The sequence below is a fragment of the Pristiophorus japonicus genome, chromosome 10, assembly GCF_044704955.1.
Source record: "Pristiophorus japonicus isolate sPriJap1 chromosome 10, sPriJap1.hap1, whole genome shotgun sequence".
NCBI classification, from domain to species: Eukaryota; Metazoa; Chordata; class Chondrichthyes; family Pristiophoridae; genus Pristiophorus; species Pristiophorus japonicus.
The window spans coordinates 188,321,318-188,342,458 of NC_091986.1; the positions used below are offsets into that span (position 1 = coordinate 188,321,318).

General features: G+C 43.3%; 1 protein-coding gene across 2 annotated transcripts in view; it reads left to right on the forward strand.

Moving 5' to 3' along the window:
* Positions 1-21,141, forward strand: part of relt (RELT TNF receptor) — a 104,854-nt gene that overhangs the window by 14,673 nt on the left and 69,040 nt on the right. For both annotated transcript variants that reach the window (XM_070892405.1, XM_070892406.1), the window contains exons 4-6: positions 3,456-3,569; positions 4,733-4,911; positions 11,981-12,066. In XM_070892405.1, the coding sequence (XP_070748506.1) occupies positions 3,456-3,569; positions 4,733-4,911; positions 11,981-12,066 (379 nt within the window). The remainder of the gene's footprint in view (positions 1-3,455; positions 3,570-4,732; positions 4,912-11,980; positions 12,067-21,141) is intronic.

Sequence of the window (21,141 nt, forward strand, 5' to 3'; positions counted from 1 at the left end):
GACCAGGCCCTCAAAACTACCACCAAGCTCAGGCTGTAGTAATACCCGCCCTCCTGTATGGCTCAGACCATGTACAGTATACACCTTGTCACTGGAGAAATACCACCAGCTATGCTTCCGCAAGATCCTGCAAATCCCCTGGGAGGTCAGACGCACCAACGTTGGTGTCCTAGACCAGGCCAACATCCCCAGCATCGAAGCACTGACCACACTCGATCAGCTCCGCTGGGCAGGCCACATTGTTCGCAGACACGAGACTCCCAAAGCAAGCGCTCTACTTGGAACTCCTTCACGGCAAACGAGCCAAAGGTGGGCAGAGGAAACATTACAAGGATACCCTCAAAGCCTCCCTGATAAAGTGCAACATTCCCACTGACACCTGGGAGTCCCTGGCCAAAGACTGCCCTAAGTGGAAGAAGTGCATCCGTGAGGGCGCTGAGCACTTCGAGTCTCCTCGCCGAGAGCGTGCAGAAATCAAGCGCAGGCAGCGGAAAGCGCATGCGGCCAGCCAGTTCCACCGACCCCTTCCCTCAACGACTGTCTGTCCCACTTGTGACAGAGTCTAGGGTTCTCGTATTGGACTGTTCAGCCACCTAAGGGCTCATTTTAAGAGTGGAAGCAAGTCTTCCTCGATTCCGAGGGACTGCCTATGATGATGATGATGATGATGATGATGATGATTTAGGGTGACTGGACTGCCTTAGATAATGACGACGCCTTCCGGAGCAATGGGAAGAAAATGAGAAAGACATCAAGTAAGTGAAGTTGCCACACATGGCAGGGAGCTAGGTGAAAAAGATGCAGCTTTGTGGAGGTGGTCTCGCTTATTCTGGGTGAGAGGACACTGGTAATGTCTCTCTGCTCTCGGTGCTGATGCAGCAACAACCCTCATACAGTGTAATGGCAGCATTAACGGAGCCCCTCAGCCATTCTGTAGAAGGAAAAGGTGAGCCTGCTGAGGTGTTTGTGCGTCACCATAAAACAAATGACGTGGTTCTCGTACATATCTGAGAATTGACGCACATATCTGAGATGAAGAGCTGCTGTGTGTTCCCACACCTCTTGCTCGTTTTGTGATACCACAGGGATTTTCTCTTGCAGGAAATGACTTTCAGCAGTAAGCATTTGCGTATCTGAGTATCTTTTTAAATCTGCAACAGAGACCGATGATTTAATGTGATAAGTCAAGAAATGGTTACAAGGATTCATGTACTGATCTCTGCCTCTGTTATGAGAAAGAAAGACTTGGATTTATATAGCGCCTTTCACGATCACTGCACGTCTTAAAGCATTTTGTAGTGTAGTTACTGTTGTAATGTAGGAAACGCAGCAGCCAACTTGCGCACAAGTAAGCTCCCACAACAGCAATGTGATAATGATCAGATAATCTGTTTTTTAATGTTGATTTGAGGGATAAATATTGGCCAGGACACCAGGGATAACTTCTCTGCTCTTCTACAGAATAGTGCCATGGGATCTTTTATGCCCACTTGAGAGGGCAGACGGGGCCTCAGTTTAAAGTCTCATCTAAAAGATGGCATCTCCAACAGTGCAGCAATTTCCTCTGCTCCACGCTGGTGTGTCAGCCTATATATTGTTCTTGTGCTCAAGTCCTTGGAGTAGGATTTGAACCCACAATCTTCTGACGCAAAGGCGCAAGTGCTACCCACTAAGCTGCAGCTGACGCATGAGGAAGAATGGAGGGGAGGGGAATGAGATCATCACTGGAATGCTCCAGGGCTGTCCAGCCAAGTAGGGTCTCTGAGAACATAGCTGAAAAAAAAGGGATAAGATAAAAACCAGTTCAGAGTGTGGCCTGATAGCAGCTTTGAGGTCAGGAGCACATCGTGAACATTTGAGCCAAAGTCCTGCAGGTTTTATTTTGGAATAATCAGTGTCCGAAGTCACCAAGGAAGTAATTTGTGGTCAGTGCTAATTGATAGAAAAAAATGAAACCGTCTTGTAGCATTAGAAGAGTTTAAGAGCATAAATACTATAAAGTGACTCTCCTACTGACCAGGTTAGTTCTGATGAATGATCCCAGCTGAAACATTAGCCAGTCTCTTTCCTTCAGATGCTGACTGCCCGGCCATGCGTTGACAGAATTGTAAAAAATTGATTTTAAACATTTTGGGGTGCCCTATCCATTGTTAGTAAGAGCATAAAAAATAGGAGCAAGAGTAGGCCATTCAGTCTCTCAAGCCTGCTCCGCCATTCAATAAGATCATGGCTGATCTTCGACCTCAACTCCATTTCCTTGCCTGATCTCTATAATCTCTCGAAGCATTTTTGTTTTGTATGCAGTTCTCTGGTCTGCTATATTAGAATCATAGAAGTTTACGGCACAAATGGAGGCCATTCGGCCCATCGTGTCTGTGCCGGCTGACAAAGAGCTATCCAGCCTAATCCCACTTTCCAACTCAAGGTCCATAGCCCTGTAGGTTATGGCACTTCAAGTGCAAATCCAAGTACTTTTTAAATGCAATGAGGGTTTCTGGCAATTTCAGTCAATGAGTTCCAGACCCCCCACCACCCTCTGGGTGGGGAAAAAAAAATAGATATGAGCATGTTTTTTTTTATGCATTTACTATTAATCACTGTGTAATTGAAACCTATGTGTTTCTGCAACTGTGGAGTTGTGCAATTCTAACTGGGGAATTTAAATTCAAATAATTAAATAAATCTGGAATAAAAAGCTAGTATCAGTAATGGTGACCATGAAACTTGCGGATTGTCGTAAAAATCCGTCTGGTTCACTATAAGGGCCTTTAGGGAAGGAAATCTGCCGTCCTTACCCAGTCTGGCCTATGTGTGACTCCAGAGCAATGTGATTAACTTTTAACTGTGCTCTGAAATGGTCCAGCGAGCCATTCAGTTGTATTCAAGAAGGTGGCTCACCACCACCTTCTCGAGGGCAATTAGGGATGGGCAATAAATGCTGGCCTTGCCAACGATGCCAACATCACTTGAATGAATTTTTTTTTTTTTTTTTTTTTAAGTACATGGGGAGGAAAATTGGGCACGATATATAATGAGTGGCTAATCCTGCTCAAGTTTCCCCATATGGGATAATTTTGACTTTGTATGATAGTACAAGGAAATATTTTTTATTTCCAGTGACATCACACACAAGACATTACTGGCAGACACTCCAGGTTCGATTTTCCAATTGTCATTATTCTAATATCCGGAGGTATCCCGTTTTAAAATAAGTGGGTACTGGTTCGGAAAATCTAAGCATCGATCCCTATGTTTGGAAAACGACAGTGGAGGGGGAAACTGGGATTTCAGCACATGAAGGGTTAATGGAATGATAACTCAGCTGCTTGTCGGAAGGTGACATTATAATTCCATAGCATTTATGAGTTGCCTCACTGAGCAATTCAGAAGGCACAGCTCGGAGTGAGGAGGTTGAATGATTATGTGTCACTGACCGTATGTTTGTACTTTCGTAGCTGCTGAGCTGGCGGAGTGTGACGATGCTCCAGTGTGGCAAGCAGGAATTTGAGGATAACAGAGGTCAGTGTGTCCCCTGCTCTCACTGTCCTCCAGGACAAGAGCCTGACGAGGTAATAAATATACTCTTTTTAATGTCTAAAATGTAATATATTTTATATATATATATATAATTTTTTATAATTTCCATAATATAAATATTTAAAAAATAATTATACATATGTATGTATTTCTTTACAAAGCCAGTAACTGCATATAGTAAAAGTGTTGAGAGTTGATGATCACAAGGGGCAATTTTAACCCTACCCGCTCAGCGGAAGCCAGGCGGATTTGGCGATTAAAATGCAGCGAGTTAGTTGCCTGTCCTGGAGCTGCCAGCACCCCAGCTGTCCACCATTTTAACCTGCTCTCCAGAGCAGGCGACAAGGACAGTCGCCCAAAATGGGCGGGGTCCTTCCTTACTTATGCGTTTCGGTGTCCGGTCCTGATTTATGTCAGCGGGAATTTTAGCCGAGGCCTGAATGGGCAAACCACTGCGACATTCCCGTCGGGTCCACCCAGGTTGGAAGAGGATCAGGCCCGAAAGAGGCCAGGAGGGACATCTGCAGCAGGGTGAGTGCGCTCTCGCCCTCCCGCCTCAAATTCCACCTCTGTTGCTGGCTTCCTTAAATGGAAATAAAAATCGGGATTGATTTAAAACGGTTTGTCAATTCACTATCACCCGTTTTAGACTATCGACAAAATCAACGTTACCCACTTGGCCTGTTTTATTGTAACAGCAGGGTGATGTGTACTAATGCACAATGATACAGAAATTGAGCACTAATCATGCCATTCCCCCATTACCTTAACAGCAAAGCATTAATAATCCCATTTATTAACTGATCAATCAACAAGAACAGTGGTTAAGTAAATGTAATCAAGCTGGACAAAAGGATCTGATTGGTTTGGAAAATAAAGAAATTCTTGGAATCTTAAAATTATTGAGAATTCTTTTTATATGAATTGTTATATATTGTGTAATATGAATATTGTATTATCACTATCCAATAGTCACTTCTGCCCTACACTCTTAAAAGCCCTCATTAGTTTAGGAGATTATCTTCTTTTGGTAATTACAGAAAGTACAGTAAAATCTTAATTGGCCCTATATTATAATCATTTATCATGTCTTCATCTTAATGACAATTGTAAACATCTGAAGCTGCTTTGGGTCTGGCTGCCTGGGAAAGATAATTGCTTTTTACTGTACTAAAATCTAATCTGTGTTCTTTAGAAATGTGGCGATGGAAAAGGTTTTAAAATGAGCTGCAGAAGCTGCACACCGGCCACCTTTTCAGACGCCTATGGTTTGGGGTCCTGTACACCACACACGGACTGTGCGAGTTTGAGGAAGATGTATGTCCATCTGGGGACAACTACAGCAGATGCTGTTTGTGGACACTGTTTGCCAGGGTAATTAACCAGCCATATTCTCTCTCAGAAATTCTGGAGCATGCCCAACTGTTGGGGAAACTTGGGGTTGTCCTAGACTGTTGTCTATCCCTCCATTTGTATGTTTAAATAAGTGACATTTAAAATGTGTTAATTCTACTTGATCTAATAAAGGATCATATTGTCTGAGACAGCCCCAGCTGCAATTTGTGATGCTCTATTATGCATTACAATGCTATGATTTGGATATGTATTTATTTACCTTTATTGGGGATTGCGTGTGTGTGTTTGTTTGCTCTCATCAATTAAGACTAAATAAGCCATACATTTATATAGCGCCTTTCACGACCACTGCATGTCTCAACGCGCTTTACAGCCAATGAAGTATTTTTGGAGTGTAGTCACTGTTGGAATGTGGGAAACACGGCAGCCAATTTGCGCACAGCAAGCTGCCAAAAAAAACAACAATGTGATAATGACCAGCTAATCTGTTAACCAGTTGAATTTCAAGGATTATTATATCTGCACAAATTATTGAGATGTATCAATTTCTAACCAGAAGGGGGAACTAAAGGAAATCCTTATTAGTCAGCAAATTGTGTTAGGAAAATTGATGGGATTGAAGGCTGATAAATCACCAAGGCCTGATAGTCTGCATCCCAGAGTACTTAAGGAAGTGGCCCTAGAAATAGTGGATGCATTGGTTATCATTTTCCAACATTCTATAGACTCTGGATCAGTTCCAATAGACTGAAGGGCAGCTAATGTAACCCCACTTTTTAAAAAAGGAGGGAGAGAGAAAACTGGGAATTGTAGGCCAGTCAGCCTGACATCGGTGGTGGGGAAAATGTTGGAATCAATTATTAAAGATGTAATAGCAGCGCATTTGGAAAGCAGTGACAGGATCGGTCCAAGTCAGCATGGATTTATGAAAGGGAAATCATGCTTGACAAATCTTCTGGAATTTTTTGAGGATGTAGCTAGTAGAGTGGATGTGGTGTATTTAGACTTTCAAAAGGCTTTTGACAAGGTCCCACACGAGATCGGTGTGCAAAATTAAAGCACATGGTATTGGGGGTAACGTACTGATGTGGATAGAGAACTGGTTGGCAGACAGGAAACAGAGTAGGAATAAACGGGTCCTTTTCAGAATGGCAGGTAGTGACTACTGGGGTACCGCAAGGTTCAATGCTGGGACCCCAGCTATCTACAAATCACAATGATTTAGATGAAGGAATGTAATATCTCCAAGTTTGCAGATGACACTAAGCTGGGTGGCTGTGTGAGCTGTGAGGAGGATGCTAAGAGACTGCAAGGTGACTTGGACAGGTTAGCTGAGTGGGCAAATACATGGCAGATGTGGTATAATTTGGATAAATATGAGGTTATCCACTTTGGTGGTTTAAAAACAGGAAGGCAGATTATTATCTGAATGGTGATAGATTAGTAAAAGGGGAGGTGCAATGAGACCTGGGTATCATGGCACAGCAGTCATTGAAAGTTGGCATACAAGTACAGCAGGCAGTGAAGAAGGCACATGGCATGTTGGCCTTCACAGTGAGAGGATTTGAGTATAGGAGCAGGTAGGTCTTACTACAGTTGTACAGGACCTTGGTGAGGCCACACCTTGAATATTGTGTTCAGTTTTGGTCTCCTAATCTGAGGAAGGACATTCTTGTTATTGAGGGAGTGAAGCGAAGGTTCACCAGACTGATTCTCGGGATGATAGGACTGACATATGAAGAAAGACTGGATCGAATAGGCTTGCATTCACTGGAATTTAGAATGATGAGAGGGGATCTCATAGAAACATATAAAATTCTGACGGGTTTAGATGCAGGAAGAATGTTCCCGATGTTGGGGAAGTCCAGAACCAGGGGGTCACAGCCTAAGGATAAGGGGTAAACCATTTAGGACCGAGATGAGGAGAAACTTCTTCACTGAGTTGTGAGCATGTGGAATTCTCTACCACAGAGAGTTGTTGAGGCCAGTTTGTTAGATATATTCAAAAGGGAGTTAGATGTGGCCCTTGCGGCTAAAGGGGTCAGGGGCTATGGAGAGAAGGCAAGAGTGGGTACTGAAGTTGCATGATCAGCCATGATATTGAATGGTGGTGCAGGCTCGAAGGACCGAATGGCCTACTCCTGCACCTATTTTCTATGTTTCTGTTTTATAAATTAGCTTGAGTTCCCCACCGAGGCCGAGATGATTGGCAAACGGGACGGACTTCTCAACGGTACCTGGCAGTATGTTTGGGAAGTACATGTGCTGCAGTGTAAGAGAATCCAACATGTTGGTTTCCATTTCACAAAGTGAGACCCTCCAACACCACAAGACCTGACATCCGCTTAGCAACTTCGATGACAGTGAGATAAACGCGTTAGTAGTGTACCAATGGCTGAAACATTGGGAATCAAGTCCTGTGCAAACAATACTATGTAAACTTGTCTAACTCTCTCTCTCTCAGTTGGTCATTGTATTCAAATGCTGCTGCACCAACCAACAGCTACATGTTGACTATTTCACAAGCACAATGCAATGAAATTGGCTTCGGCATGCAAGTATTTTAATTAAAAGCCAACAGCTGTACATAGATATCCTTTTATCAATATAATATAATTAGCTTCTGCACTCTAGTTTGTAAACGGAAGGCTGCTGCCCTGGCCAATAGCTGTATGCAGATGTCAAAATATAATGGTTCAAAGATTAAAACGGCAACTTTACCCGTAACCTGTCCGAACATTCCACAAAGTGAAAACAAATGAATTGAATACCGGGCCAGTTAATTGTATGATTTCTGCAGTGTTGTTTTAAATAGGTAACATATTGGGAGTGAAATTAGGAAACACTTCTACAATGGCAATTGATGCTTGGTCAATTGTTCGTCTTTAAATCCTGAGATGGGCAGATTTTGCTAACTAAAGATATTCAGGGATTTGGGTCAAAGGCACGTATGTGGAGTTGGGTCACAGATCAGCCATGATCTCATTGAATGGCAGAACAGGCTCAAGGGACTGAATGGCCTACTCCTCTTCCAATGTTCGCATAACTATTCAATAGAAAGTGCTTCCCAGCATTATGGAAAGATTATTGTACAGAAGGGACGAAAAATACCTTTTACAAATCTTCCAAAACACAAATGACTAAATTGTATGGCTTTTTTATTAGAATATATTAAAAAATCATAGTCAGTACTAAGATTCTCTAATTTTTAATCTGTTGAATCAGATTCACAGACAGGAACCTGTGTAAATTCAGCCGCTGACTGAAGTGGGATCATTAGTCATTGTGACACCTCAATCTATACCCTCAATTGTATCTAAGAACTCATTAGATGTGAAACACGTTGGGACATCCCAATGCCTACCCTATTTGTATATTATCATCAAAGTATATTATGTCATTGTGCACTTCTTGTAAAACAGCTATCCCAGCACGAACACATTCTGTGTTCCGAGGGATTCCCTGACTATTAGCAAAAGAAGCTATGGTGCAAATAGGGGTGGGGGAGTTCCGAATATCTCTAGATTACCATTTCATGCATTTTGGGTGGCTTCTTCAGTGACTGCAGCCTTTTGTGAGGTGACCTGTGGACTGATAGGCTAACTGACCTGTTGTTCCCTGTTTTCTCTTTCCCTCCCTTGTATAGTGGGGTTGCATTTGCTGCCTTCCAATCTTCTGGGACCATTCCAGAATCTAGAGAATTTTGGAAGATCACAACCAAGGCATCCACTATCTCTGCAGTCACCTCTTTTAGAACCCTGGTTTGTAGACGCTCTGGTCCACATGTGTGCTCATCATCTATTTTTCCTTTCTACATGTAGCACATTACACTTATCTACTTTAAATTTCATCTGTCCACTTAACAGATTTTGTTAAAATCAACTGGCCTTCCTAGTTTGGTATCCTCTGTAAATTTGTATGATCTTTCCAGAGGATTCTTGACATTGCAAGTTTTGGGTTTTGGCGCATACGCTTCGCATACCTAACCTGGAGCTTACTTACAGGGTCCCTACGGGCAAGTGCACACCTCATATGCAAATTCAGCCCCTTTATTTATGCTCATTCTCGGGTTCAAGCCTGTTTGTGTCTTTTTATAGTTTTCATTTCTTCCCTGACTGCCCTTTTGCTGTTGTGGCATTGAAACGTTTTTTTTTTACGACTATGTTTAGCCTCCAGTGCGGTGCCTTTTCTCCAGGTCTCGCTTTGATCTTCTGATCGTCCTTTTAAAGCATTCCTATGGTTTCTTGTATTCATCCCAGTGAGCCCCTTCAGCTTACTGCCTGCTGAATCTGTACAGGCCATTTTTATTCTTTAACTCCCTTATAATTGGTTTGTAAATCCATATGGAGTCCTGCTTACTTAGTCTGAGCTTGCTGGTTTGGAGACACTCAACATTATGTATTTCTAATGTACTAGAATCTAAAGAGATAGTGGCTGTGGTCTCACCTCCTTCTCATTGTTTAAAATGACCACTCTCCATTCATTGATAGTAACTCGATGTTTGCCATTTCTTTGAGAACTTTACCCTGGGCTATTTTTTAATTGTCCCTTTTTATGCTGATTCAGTTGTGTTTTTTTTTACATTTCTTGGGAATGCTGGTAATATGGAACAACTTACCAGCTATCTCATTAGTCATTTTGGCATGGCGTTTGTTTTTGAGGATTCTGGAATATCTTTGTTTTAAATAAATTGTTGGACTAATGCAAGAAATTCCTTCTTTATCAAAATTGGCATTCTTTCCTGTAACTTTGAGCTCAGATGCTATTTGCTATCTGCTTGCTGTAAGCTACACTAGTGGCTGATTAACCAGTGTTAGAACAGTTACTGGAATTTCACCCCTATACAGTCAGTGCAAATGGGTGGCTTGGGTTGTGTGTGGCAGCAAACTACTATGTGGGAATCTGAAATCATGCTGAACTGATGGAGCAGCACAAAATATGCACTGTTTGCATATATTTATTACCAAATATATATGCCTTACTGCACCGCACTGGATATTTCCAACCTTAATATCTAAACCCAGCCAGAACAACCTGATCTAATATATCTCATTCACAGTAATTATAACATCAGTTTGTTAACCTCTAACATTGTCAGGATAGCAATTTCTAAATCCAAGACATGGTTTGAATTGCATTACACTAACCTATCAAATTCTCATCAAATTGCTGAAAACCAGCTCCTGCTCTTGTAACACGCCAAGAGCCCTCTTCCAGTCACACAAGTCTATTTATGGCTTATAGTGGCACATTTTCCAATTATGCTACCAGAAATGCGAGGGTACACCTATTGGGCAAGGATGAACAGGCTGGGTCTCTTTTCTCTTGAAAGAAAGGTGACCTAATAGAGCTCTTTAAAATCATGAAAGGTTTTGATAGAGTAGATACAGAGAATGTGGGGAAGAGCATAAATAGAGGCCAACAATATAAGATAGTCAGCAAGAAATCCAATAGGGAATTCAGAGGAAATTTCTTTACCTAGAGAATGTGGAACTCTCTACCACGGAGTGGTTGAAGCGAATAGTATAGATGCATTTAAGGGGCGGTTAGATATGCATATGAGGGAGAAGGGAATAGAGGGTTATGCTGATAGTTAGATGAGGAAGGGTGAGAGCAGGTGCGAGTGGAGCATAAACGCTGGCATGGACTGGTTGGGCCGATTGGTCTGTTTCTGTGGTGTATATCCTGTGTAATTATCTGCTGGGAGCAGAAAACAGAAAATTGCACTTCTGTAGCCCCTAATTTTCTACCAATTAAAATGTGATTTCCGGCAGGCGGGGCTTTGAACCGGAAGCGGGCAATTGAAAATCTTACCCCATCATTCCTTTTTTTAAAAAGGGAACCATTTTATTTTAAGTACAATGTGGCTGTTGACTGACTTAAATAGTTTACATTATTACAGGAAACCCAGTGTCAACTGTACTTTTAACATTCTGACAGCAATTATTCAGACTAATGTTAAAGTTCAAACTTGTTGTCCAAATTGTGGTGCTCCCTTCTTTCCATTGAATGAGTTGAATAGTCTATGGATAAAGGAACGTAGCTGAGATTGATCCCCTCATTAGACAATTAAGAATGGAAGGAATGGGAACTGGGACTACTTAGAATTTAAAATGAGGAAGAAAATGTTCCAACTTTTGCAGAATTTCAGCATTTTCAATAAGGTACCTCAAAAATGCAGTGTCAATATTGGCCTTTAGTGCAGCTGTTTAAGATTTGGGTGGGACACCATTCATCAAGTGTAGGAATCTGGGCTTGAATAAAGGCTGGGGAAGGTAGTGACATTTTCTCACTATCTGTTATAAGAGTCCTAAGAAAAATGAGTCTTGATGCAGGGGGCCGGAAGATGTGAAAAAAAAACAAGAGAAAGCAAATAGGAAGATGCCTCCCTCTCCGTCTTGACACTGGCTGTTTTTCATACCCTATTGTCATATCTGACTATGTGACCCCATTTCTTATCTTATGTTTTTCTGGCAATAGCTATGCCACCTCGCTGGTGTCCTGTGTGCCATCCCTGTCGGACATATAGAAATATAAGAAAAGTCAAGGAGCCTAGAAGGCCATAAGCATTGAACCTCATTGCTATAGTAACCTAACCCCTATCGCAGTATCCGGCTGCATTTTGATTGTCCATGGTTTTTGTCTATCCTACCCTATCTAGCAGACCCGTCCAAACTTTTATCTTTTTTTTAAGTCAAAAAGTTTATTTTAAATTTACTTTTTGCTAATTTAAATTTCTGGTTAAGACTTTTCTTGGAGCTGCTTCCAAAGACATAGGCTGGGAATTTTCTCAGAGTAGCTCTTGCTTTGCTGCTGTAACTCAGCCCTAACTGCGATAGAAACCCAGTAAATGGGGTCCCTGTCAGCGAAGTTATGGCGGCAGAGTAGCTCCGAGAGAATTCCCCACCGATGTCTTTGGGTCCTACACTCCTCCTCCCCAGGGATTCCTTAGTGTTACTCTGGGGCTTCCTTGTCTTAACCATTTTATATTTTATATAACTGCAGAATCAGCTGAATGCACAGGGTAAAATCTATGCTTCTTAGTGTTACTGTTTCATTAACTGTTTATTTTTGCTATCCTTTGCAGGCATTACACCTCAACTGAAGCATCCTCTGGTGTGGGAACATGTCTTCCATGTTCTTCTGCTCCGGTGGGAACTGTGGAATGTACAGGTTAGTCTATTCCTGATCGAGAACAATTGCTTTCAGAATAATACAATCTACACCTAAGCATCACTTCTTGTTTTATCTTGTCATCTCTCCAACTCTTTCAAGCTTTAGTGGTGTCATTGGATTTTTCAATTAATAAAAAAACCCAGAGATTTACAACCATAAGAGGATTTAACTGATGTCATAAACATGTTGTTAAAGCCCTGATATTTGTGCAATCTCTTTGTTGCTTCCCTATCCTGTTTTTGTTACGATCAGTGAATGTGGAGGTCAGTGGTGATGTCAGCCACTGTTTCTTTTCAGTCAATGGTGCCAGGACACTGCATGCTGTTTTTAAGCTGTTATGGGGTTACTATAAGCAATAAATGATTAGAGGCCTTGAGCCAAAGGGGATTGGTGTGCCAAGGAGCGCACCTCAAAGAGGTGATTGAGATTAGGCCCACAGTTCAGTATAGAGGTCACAATTACAGTTGGAGAAACTGTGCTTGATTGGCACCTCATCCACCACCTTCAACATTCACTCCCTCCACCACCGGCACACCGTGGCTGCAGTGTGTACCATCTACAAGATGCACTGCAGCAACTTACCAAGGCTTCTTCGGCAGCACCTCCTAAACCCATGACCTCTACCATCTAGAAGGACAAGGGCAGCAGGCGCATGAAACATAGAAACATAGAAAATAGGTGCAGGAGTAGGCCATTCGGCCCTTCTAGCCTGCACCGCCATTCAATGAGTTCATGGCTGAACATGCAACTTCAGTACCCCATTCCTGCTTTCTCACCATACCCCTTGATTCCCCTAGTAGTAAGGACTTCATCTAACTCCTTTTTGAATATATTTAGTGAATTGGCCTCAACAACTTTCTGTGGTAGAGAATTCCACAGGTTCACCACTCTCTGGGTGAAGAAATTCCTCCTCATCTCGGTCCTAAATGGCTTCCCCCTTATCCTTAGACTGTGTCCCCTGGTTCTGGACTTCCCCAACATTGGGAACATTCTTCCTGCATCTAACCTGTCTAACCCCGTCAGAATTTTAAACGTTTCTATGAGGTCCCCTCTCATTCTTCTGAACTCCAGTGAATACAAGCCCAGTTGATCCAGTCTTTCTTGATAGGTCAGTCCCGCCATCCCGGGAATCAGTCTGGTGAACCTTCGCTGCACTCCCTCAATAGCAAGAATGTCCTTCCTCAGGTTAGGAGACCAAAACTGTACACAATACTCCAGGTGTGGCCTCACCAAGGCCCTGTACAATTGTAGCAACACCTCCCTGCCCTTGTACTCAAATCCCCTCACTATGAAGGCCAACATGCCATTTGCTTTCTTAACCGCCTGCTGTACCTGCATGCCAACCTTCAATGACTGATGTACCATGACACCCAGGTCTCTTTGCACCTACCCTTTTCCTAATCTGTCACCATTCAGATAATAGTCTGTCTCTCTGTTTTTACCACCAAAGTGGATAACCTCACATTTATCCACATTATACTTCATCTGCCATGCATTTGCCCACTCACCTAACCTATCCAAGTCACTCTGCAGCCTCATAGAATCCTCCTTGCAGCTCACACTGCCACCCAACTTAGTGTCATGGGAGCATCATCGCCTGCAAGTTCCCCTCCAAGTTGCACACCATTCTGACTTAGAAATATATTGCCGTTCCTTCATCGTCACTGGGTCAAAATCCTGGAACTCCCTCCCTAACAGCACTGTGGGAGTACCTTCACCACACAGACTGCAGTGGCTTACCACCACCTTCTCAAGGGCAATTGGGGATGGGCAATAAATGCTGGGCTTGCCAGAGACACCCACATCCTGGAACAAATAATTAAAAAAACAATTATGCAAGGTATGTTGGAAGGAGGAGCCTCAATTGCCAAATGGTATTCTACCATTTTACAGTTCCTTCTACAATTCAACCAAGAGGAACTAAAATCCGATGCAGTTGCTACTCTTAAGTTCTGGAGCCGACAGTAAACATACTGCTGCTGTTGTCTTTCTATATTAACATGTCAGTTAACAGAGAACTCTTTCCTTGCCAATTTCCTTCCCGTTTTGAAGATGTTGACTGCTTGCTGGAGTACGGATCCAGGATCACAAATTGTCTTCTGTACCTCGTTCAAGAACCTGATCATAATTATTCATGAATTTCCCCTATTGGAGGTGAGCTGAGGTCCCTCCTGCTGTACCCAGCAGAGATCCGTTTACTCGAAGATGGGACCTTCCTAGTCTGTAAGGCTTATATATTCACGGGACAAATTTGCTGATCTTTGTGTGTGGTGGGTGGGGGAAGAGGGTGGGGGTGCTGTCACCCGTCTCCTCTTAATGACGTGGATGAAGAGACCGAGTGTACTGTAGCCAAATTGGCTGATGATAAAGATAAGTGGGAAAGTAAGTTGTGAGGAGGACAGAGTCTGCAAAGGAATATAGATAGGCTACATGAGTGGGCAAAAATTTGACATGGAGTATAATGTGGGAAAATGTGAGGTTATCCACTTTGATAGAATAAAAAAGCTAAATATTATTTAAAGGGAGAGAGACTACAAAATGCTGCAATACAGAGGGATCTGAGTGTCCTCGTACATGTAGCATGCAGGTACAGCAAATAATTAGAAAGGCAAATGAATGTTGGCCTTTATTGCAAGGGGGATGGAGTATAAAAGTAAGGAAGTCTTGTGCAACTGTACAGGGTGTTGGTGAGACCACACCTGGAGTACTGAGTACATTTTTGGTCTCATTATTTAAGGAGGGATATACTTTCATTGCAGGCAGTTCAGAGAAGGTCCACTAGGTTGATTCCTGAGATGAAGGGGTTGTCTTATGAGAAAAGGTTGGGCCTATACTCATTGGAGTTTCGAAGAATGAGAGGTGATCTTTTTGAAACATAAGATTCTGAGGGGGGCTTGACAGGGTAGATGCTGAGAGCATGTTGCCCCTCCATAGCGGAATCTAGAACTAGGGGGCATAGTTTCAGAATAAGGGGTCGCCCATTTAAAACACAGATGAGGAGGAATTTGTTCTGAGGGTCGTGAATCTTTGGCATTCTCTACCCCAGCGAGCTGTGGAGGCTGGGTCATTTAAGACAGTGATAAACAAGGGAGTCCAGGGTTATGGGATACAGGCAGGAAAGTGGAGTTGAGACTGTTGTACAGCTGTCTTGCTCTTTTCACTTTGTTGCTTTAAACGTTAAATTACACACACACTCAATTGTAGTAAAGATAGGATTGGGTTTTTTATTTAAACATTCAGTATAAATGCTACTGAGACACAAACACTTAACAAGCCAACTTTCTGCTTGCTCCGATTTCAGTGGCTGCTTGCGAGGCACACACCTGAGTGTCCAGTGTCTAATGTCTAATGTGTATGTGTCAAACGCTCATCTTTATATCGAAAAAGACTTTGAACTCTTATTTCTTTGCATAGTACATTAGACAATTAACATGCAGACGATGTAGAATCAAAACGGCATTGTCCTGAAATCTCGGCTAACTGCTTTCTGAACTACTCTACACAAACCAGATAGTTTAACATATAGACGATGTCATCAAATTATTATTCGCATAGTAACAAGGTACACTCAAATACAGACAAATGACCAGCCATTCATTATCCTGGTCAAGTTACCCTGCCATAAATTGACTCTCACCATGAAGTACTGTAAATACACAGGTGATCAAATAGACACATTTCAATGGCTAAATGGCTCCATATCATCTAGCTGCCTGTTTCGATCCCAACATCCTGTTTTAATCCAAACTTCAATCTTCCAACCTTTAACCCTTTCGATATCTCCAGATTGCGCCGAACAAAGCGTTTCAGAGGCTAAGATCAGATCAGCCATGATCTTATTGAAAGGCGGAGTAGGCTTGAGGGGCCAAATGACCTATTCCTGCTCCTATTTCTTGTGTATAAGAATGTTAAGACAAATTTAAAAGCATTGTATCTGAATGCACGAAGCATCTGTAATAAGATAGACGAATTAACAGCGCAAATAAATGTAAACGGATATGATATAGTTGCAATTACGGAGACATGGTTGCAGGGTAACCAGGGTTGGGAACTGAATATCCAAGGATATTCGATATTTAGGAAGGACAGGCAAAAAGGAAGAGGGGGTGGTGTGGCATTGTTAGTAAAGGATGAAATCAGAGCAATAATGAGAGAATATTGGCTCAGAAAATCAAGATGTAGAATCAGTCTGGGTGGAGCAAAGGGGCAGAAAACATTGGTGGGAGTTGTTTATAGGCCTCAACAGTAGTGGTAGTGTAGGGGATGGCATCAAACAGGAAATTAGAAATACATATAGCAAGGATGCTACAGTAATTGTAGGTGACTTTAATCTACATATAGACTGGCGAAACCAAATTAGTAATAATACTGTGGCAGATGAATTCCTGGAGTCTGTACGAGATTATTTTTTTAGACCAGTATATTGAGGAACCTACTAGAACAGATTATCCTAAATTGGGTATTGTGTAATGAGAAGGGGTTAATTAACAGTCCTGTTGTGCAGGGTCCTTTAGGGAAGAATGACCATAACATGTTTGAATTTCTTAAGATGGAAAGTGAAGTAGTCCAATCTGAAACTAGGGTGCTAAATCTAAACAAAGGAAACTAAGAAGGTATGAGAAATGAATTGGCTGTGATAGATTGGGAAGATTCATTAAAAGGCATGACAGTGGATAGGCAATGGCTAATATTTAAGGAGCGAATGCATGAATTGCAACAGTTATACATTCCTTTTTGGCGTAAACACAAAAGGAAAAGTGTCCCAACCATGGCTAACAAAAGAAATCAAGGCTAGTATTAGATCCAAAGAGGAGTTATTGAAAGGTGCCAGAAAAAGTAGCAAGCCTGAGGATTGGGAGCAGTTTAGAATTCAGCAAAAAGGACCAAGAGATTGATTTAAAAGGGGAAAAGTAGAGTATGAGAGTAAACTTGCAAGGAGCATAAAAAACAACTCCAGTTTCTACAGGTACATAAAAAGAAAAAGATTAGTGAAGACAAATGTAAGTTCTTTACAGACAGAAACTGGAGAATTTGTAATGGGGAACAAGGAAATGGCAGAACAATTAAATAAATACTTTGGTTCTGTCTTCAGGAAGAGGACACAAATAACATCCCAGAAATGCTAGGGAACCAAGGCTCTAGTGAGCAAGAGGAATTAAAGGAAATGATAATTAGTAAGAAAATAGTGCTGGAGAAACTAATTGGACTGAAGGCCGATAAATCCACAGGACCTGATGATCTGCATCCCAGAGTACTAAAAGTGGTAGCCATGGAAATAGTAGATGCATTGGTTGTCATCTTCCAAAACTCTACAGATTATGGAACAGTTCCTGCAGACTGGAGGGTGGCAAATAAACCTTACTATTTTAAAAAAGGAGGGAGAGATAAAACGGGGAACTACAGACCGGTTAGCCTGACATCAGTAGTAGGGAAAATGCTGGAGTCTGTTATAAAGGATGTGATAATGGCATATTTAGATAATATCAATGGGATTAAACAAAGTCAACATGGATTTATGAAAGGAAAATCATGTTTGACAAACCTACTGGAGTTTTTTGAGGATGTAACTCATAGAATAGATAAGGGAGAACCAGTGGATGTAGTGTATTTGTATTTTCAGAAGGCCTTTGATAAAATCCCAGATAAGAGGTTAGCGTGCAAAATTAAAGCACATAGGATTGGGGGTAATGTATTAGAAACATAGAAACATAGAAAATAGATGCAGGAGCAGACCATTCGGCCTTTCAAGCTTGCATCACCATTCAATATGATCATGGCTGATCATGCAACTTCAGTACCCCACTCCCACCTTCTCTCCATACCCCCTGATCCCCTTAGCCGTAAGGGCCACATCTAACTCCCTCTTGAATATATATCCAATGAACTGGACACAACAATTTTCTGTGGTAGAGAATTCCACAGGTTAACAACTCTCTGGGTGAAAATGTTTCTCCTCATCTCGGTCCTATATGGCTTACCCCTTATCCTTAGACTGTGACCCCTGGTTCTGGACTTCCCCAACATTGGGAACATTCTTCCTGCAGCTAACCTGTCCTGTCCCGTCATAATTTTATATGTTTCTGAGATCCCCTCTCATTCTTCTAAATTCCAGTGAGTATAAGCCTAGCCGATCCAGTCTTTCTTCATATGTCAGTCCTGCCATCCTGGGAATTAGTCTGGTGAACCTTCACTGCACTCCCTCAATAGCAAGAATGTCCTTCCTCAGATTAGGAGACCAAAACCGCACACTACTCAAGGTGTGATCTCACCAAGGCTCTGTACAACTGCAGTAAGACCTCCCTGCTCCTATACTCAAATCCTCATAAGCCAGGCGTTCATGGCCTCGGCCTGTGATTCCAAGCGGATGATGACTCACCCCCAGGATTCTAACCCGGCAAGTACTGTGAAATTTTTAGAGGCAAGGCCGCTACCCAGAGTCCCGCAACCCTGAGTCCGCCACATGGGACCAACCGGCTAGCCCCATGCTGGCACTGTGGAGGGAATCACAGGGCCCACCAGTGCCACTTCAAAGACTACACTTGCAAAGGCTGTAATGTGAAGGGCCACCTCCAGCGAATGTGCAAGAGAAATTTTACTCACTCGTTGAAGAATTGGCCGATCATCCGGACTCCAGCACTGAGGAAGAGAGCGCAGCCCCATGAAGAGGTATACGGAGTGTTTACCAGCTCCACCGAGAGTTCTCCGTTGAAATCAACGGCGTTCTAGTCTCGATGGAGGTTGACACGGGCGAGCCAATCGTTGTTGAATCAGGCGGCCTTTGAGAAACTCTTGGACAGTCCAAGCGAACGACTGAAAATGATCCTGATCCAGGTGAAGGTGCTCACCTACACAAACGACACCATCCCAGTCGTTGGCAGCGTGGATGTCCGGGTGTCCCATGGCGGCGCGATGCATAAATTACCTTTGTGGATCGTTGCTGGTGATGGTCCAACGCTGCTAGGAAGAAGATGGATGAAACAAATCCAAATCTGTTGGAGCCGGGAAAACCTCCAAGGCCCGGCGATCGACATCCTATGCGGCCCCAAATTTGGATCCAGCACAACATCTGAAAATCCAACCGTCCAACTCGACTGCGTGGTGACGACACAAAAACCGCTCAACCCAATTGCGAGATGATCCAGCCCAAACGACCAGACCTCACCTTCCAGGCTCCAGTGGCAGGACTCCGGAGGAAGAAGATTGGTGCAGAAGGTAACTTCGCTGTTTCTGTGGCAGAACCTGGGGAGAAAAGGATCACCGCAGCCTTCCTCGTGGAGAAAAAGAAGATGGCGCTCGCACAATGAGGTGAAGCACCTGAAGTAAAGATGGCGGCAGCCAGGGGCAGTGTTGATGGAGCAACACATGAGGCTGAGCAGCAAACCAGATTGCGGTAAAGATTACAAAGCCCTTTTAAATGAGACCGGCAACCCATCACAATTAAAGGGACAGTTCCACTCTATGTACAGCGATGCCGGTAATACACAGGGAAAAGATGTAATTGACACATGCGAATATGTAAAGGCAACTAACAGTGTCGAGTTGGGTGATTGTGGTCGGAGCCAATGTATTATGACTGTAAATGAAGAAATTATGTGTGATGCCGGGTTCTACATGTACGCCGACAAAACCAAGGGCAACCTCCCGTTGGAAGCACCCAGGTTCAGCGGGCGACCCGATCATGTACTTGCGCCTCCGGGACCAATGTGATGCCCCAGGGAGCGTGGCCACACACAGAGGGAGCATACCCACTGCAGGGCCAGTGATTAGAGGACGGCAAAGGCACCACTACTGGCACCCTGCCTCAGATTGGCTCTACCCCTCTGGCCACCAGGGCCAGTACGGGGAGCAAGAGGCTAGCACCCTCCAGTCCTCCCAAAGGGACCTAGGATGACCAGGCTCCCACTACCGCTGAAGGGCTGCAGGGAGACACTGCAGCCCTCAAAGGAGGACAGGGAGGCCACACATTCCTGTGGCTCTGCCCACCACTCGGCAACGGCAAAGGCCCTGAGACTCAGCCAGGTGAGCAATCCGAGCCCACTCAGCTGGCAGGGGGCGCAGCGCCACCATCAGACAACCTGGACACAGTCCGTCACTCTGGAACTATTGTCCTCACCCATCTGCACCTACACCCCAGGGGCAAGACGGTGATACCACGTATGTACCTTACCTGTAAAATGTACTTGTTCCACTACTGCTATACCCAAACAGTGATGTAACTAATCCTATTTTTTCTTTCTGTACATGTATGCACATGCAGGTGTTGAGCCACTGTTGACCATTTCCCAATGTCGTGGCAATAAGGACTTGGGGGTCAATAGGGAGAGAGTCTAGCCAAAGCATAGACAAGGTGCAAGGGCTTTGGGCATGCAGGACTATGGCCAGAGCACACAGTGCAAAGGCCAGTGGCACAAGACCTGGGGGGGAAGAAAGAGAGAGTGATGTTGTGTATGTATAATATAAGTATATACCTTGTACACTCAGTGTACAGTTACATAAGACCACTGAATGTATCTTCAGTGTATGCACTATGCCTGTACCACCAGAGGGTGCAACTGGTGGAGACCTAGGGGTCACCTGTACACTACAGGTAACCAAGTATAAAAGGGAGCTCACCTTACTGTACCCTCACTCAGGAGCTGCAATAAATTGACTAAGGTCACCACAGTTCAAGTACAATACCTTATCTCATGGAGTCATTACCAGAGTGCTTACAGACACAATAGTCACAGTCTCAGGATATGGGGTAGGAAATTTAGGACTGAGATGAGGAGAAATTTTTTTCACTCAGAGGGTGGTGAACCTGTGGAATTATCTACCACAGAAGGCTGTTGAGGCCAAGTTACTGAATATACTTAAGAGGGCGATAGATTTCTAGAAACAAAAGGCATCAAGGTGTATGGAGAAAAAGCGGGAATATGATGTTGAGATGGAGGATCAGCCATGATCATATTGAATGGCGGTGCAGACTCGAAGGGCCGACTACTGATATTTTCTATGTTTCTATGTTCATGTGTTAAATAGGACCCATGAACAAAAGATTCTGATTTTTGTGATAGAAGCCACCATGAGACG